This window comes from Sinocyclocheilus anshuiensis, unplaced genomic scaffold (assembly GCF_001515605.1).
Source record: "Sinocyclocheilus anshuiensis isolate Anshui unplaced genomic scaffold, SAMN03320099.WGS_v1.1 scaffold738, whole genome shotgun sequence".
In the NCBI taxonomy this organism is placed as follows: domain Eukaryota; kingdom Metazoa; phylum Chordata; class Actinopteri; order Cypriniformes; family Cyprinidae; genus Sinocyclocheilus; species Sinocyclocheilus anshuiensis.
Window position 1 is genome coordinate 626,693 of NW_015542364.1, and position 3,002 is coordinate 629,694.

Genomic DNA, 3,002 nt, shown 5'->3' on the forward strand with positions numbered 1-3,002 from the left:
ACATTTCCAATTTGATCTCTCTCTCTCTCTCTCTATATATATATATATATATATATATATATATATATAAAATTCCTTTCTTCAAATTAATATATTATTTACATTGTGAATTGTTAATTTTGGATGAATACATTTTAATATATTACATGTTTATATATGAATTTTCTCTTTAGTTCATATATATTTTTATATAATATAATAATTACAATAATTATTTTTAAAAATGAAATAATTACATAATTATTATATAAGGTATTATATATACTGTCCAAAAGTCACATACAATACAAATTATTTACATTTTACATTACATTCTTGATATTTAAGCAAATTATTGGTATTATTATTATTAGCAATATTATTAAGTATTTATTATTTTATGAATTAATAATATTTAATTAATACATAGCAATAAAAATAATGGTACGTTATAGATTTATATATTAATTTTCTGTCTATGAAGAGTTTATTTGAAAAAACAGATAACTCAGTTTTTTCAAATTTTCAAAAATCATGTTTTTAATGATGTTATCATGTTTTTATTGTGTTTTATTGTGTTAGTTATCTGTATTTTTTTTGTTATTTCTTAACCTAATCAAAATAGCCCAACTGCAGTTTGATTGAGATCAATTGAAATACACAATGAAAAAACATGATTTTTGAAAATTAGTTATCTGTCTTTGCAAACGAACTCTTCGTATATAGTTTCAAGTGTTTGCCAAATTTGCAAAATTAATCATTTAAAACAAATTCAAATTCAAAAATTCTTTCAGATCAGTTTTCAAAGCAGCTGCACAGAAGACAACAGTGTGATTATTCAGCTCAGTTCGATCCAGATGTTGTTCTCGATAATATTGCTGAGTATTAATTGTCTTTTAAGCCCCAAGAGAGCATCTAATGAAGCTAATTTCTGATGGTCTCTGCTTGTTCAGGTCTCAGCTTTGGCTCTGGATCCGTCTGGCGCTCGTCTGGTCACCGGCGGCTACGACTACGACGTGAAGTTTTGGGATTTCGCCGGGATGGATGCGGCGCTGCATGCCTTCCGGTCCCTGCAGCCGTGTGAATGGTGAGTTACTCCTCATCCGTCAGGAACGAGCCTCCGTCTGCAGTCAAATCAGATAAACGGCTTTTGTTTTTCCTAGAAATCCCCCTCAAAGGAACGCACTAGTCTTGAGATATTAGGGATGCACAGAATGTTCGGCAGCTGAAATTGAATAAGCGAAAAGGCTGAAATTGTGCGGAACATTGATGTGACGCGATCAAATAGAGGCGTGCACTAATGCAGCAAACATGTTGTCAGTAGGGTTGGGAGCCGAGAACCGTTCTGTTTTTTGAAAAGAACCGGAACCGTGAGCTATTTCTAAGTTTCTGTTCCGAAAACGACCGGAACCGTGAGCTATTTCTAAGTTTCGGTTCCGAAAACGGTTCTGGTGTGCCGCGTCTTTAACTGCCGAACACACTGTTTTCCACGACTGTACGCGCACCCGCGTCTTTGATAACTGTGCACTTTGTTTTGTCTCACTGTACACGTACCGGCAGCTTCCGCCACTAAATTACATTATATTTGTCCCATATTGTCATTAATATACATACTGACTTCAGCTTGGACCACTAAATAAATAGACTGCTATTGTTATGTAAGTATGAGGGTTTTTCTAACGATACCCAGCCCTAGTTGTCAGTGTGGAAGCATTTAAAAGTGTCGGAGAAAGACGCAAAAATCATTGCAAGCACCGACAGCGAGAGACTGTTTTGTACTGCATCGCATGTCTTCGATGAGAAGAGGACGGGGTGGATGTTGCTGGTTACTGTATGATGATTGAAATCACGAAATGAACTCAAATTAGTAAATAAACTGCAGAACATTGTTTTCTAATACACGCACGAATTGCATGTATTCTGACAGCGCTGCACGAACTCGTTAGTCCAAAGCGCAAGGAAAGTCTGCGCTGAAACCATGTTACTCTACAGCTGCTCGGTTACATTTTTATGCATTAAAATAAAATAAGAAACGTAAGACGATAATAATAATCACAACAGCTCTATTAATACATTTATAACACTCACACATAGTGTTCAAATTGGGATCTGCAATATTTCCTTCTGCTCAGCAAGGCTGCATTTATTTGTACAGTAAAAAGTACATAACTGATTCAAGAAGGGGGTCTCAAAAATGGCCAAAAGAATATTATTTTACTAACTTTTAAGTTAAATTGTGCTTTGTTGGTATAGTGTCCGCTAGATAGGGCTAGGACAATAAATTGATGCGTCGCGATTCGTGGATCAATTCTGAGATTTTCGGAATGCATCGTGATTCTTTCTGGAATCGATTCTGAGCTTAGTTTTTAACAGCATATGGCGCTCTAGGCTAGTTTTTAACCGCACACTCAAATGCTCACGAAGAAGGGCGCTTGTGCGTTCGGCTGAGTCATGTAAGTGGTTAAATGTACTTGCACGTCGGCTTTTATGATGCGAGATTAATATAAACACAGCCCACTGTGAACATCCTTGTAATTCGCTTTAACCTTTTCGAACTTTATGAATGATTATTTTAGGTTTAAATGATGCGTGTTTAAGGAACTGGAAGCAAGCAGAATACGGCTATTTCTAACGCACGCAGCGCCATCTGCTGTTACAAACTAAGCTCAGAATCGATTCGAGAGACAATCACGATGCATTCGGAAAATCTCAGAATCGATGCATAATCATTTCTCGATTCCTGTTGAATCCTGTTTTTAAAACCATTGCAACCATTGCGATATATATATATATATATATATATATATATAATTTTATTTTATTTTATTTTTATTTTTTTTGCATTTGACATTTTCTTGTTATTTATTATAATTAAGCACATTTTATCCCCAAATACCCATTAATTTAATGCAAAAATATTACAGTATTTTTATTATTTAAATTGTATAATAAAAAATAAACATTATGGTAATATTTGGTGCCTTTAATTTATGCTGATGTAGATAAACATATGTAGTGTTTAT

General features: G+C 34.1%; 1 protein-coding gene across 1 annotated transcript in view; it reads left to right on the plus strand.

The window, feature by feature from the left end:
- Window positions 1-3,002, plus strand: part of wdr70 (WD repeat domain 70) — a 97,331-nt gene that overhangs the window by 10,850 nt on the left and 83,479 nt on the right. Inside the window, exon 7 of the mRNA XM_016490904.1 lies at window positions 933-1,066. Coding sequence (XP_016346390.1) covers window positions 933-1,066 — 134 coding nt within the window. The remainder of the gene's footprint in view (window positions 1-932; window positions 1,067-3,002) is intronic.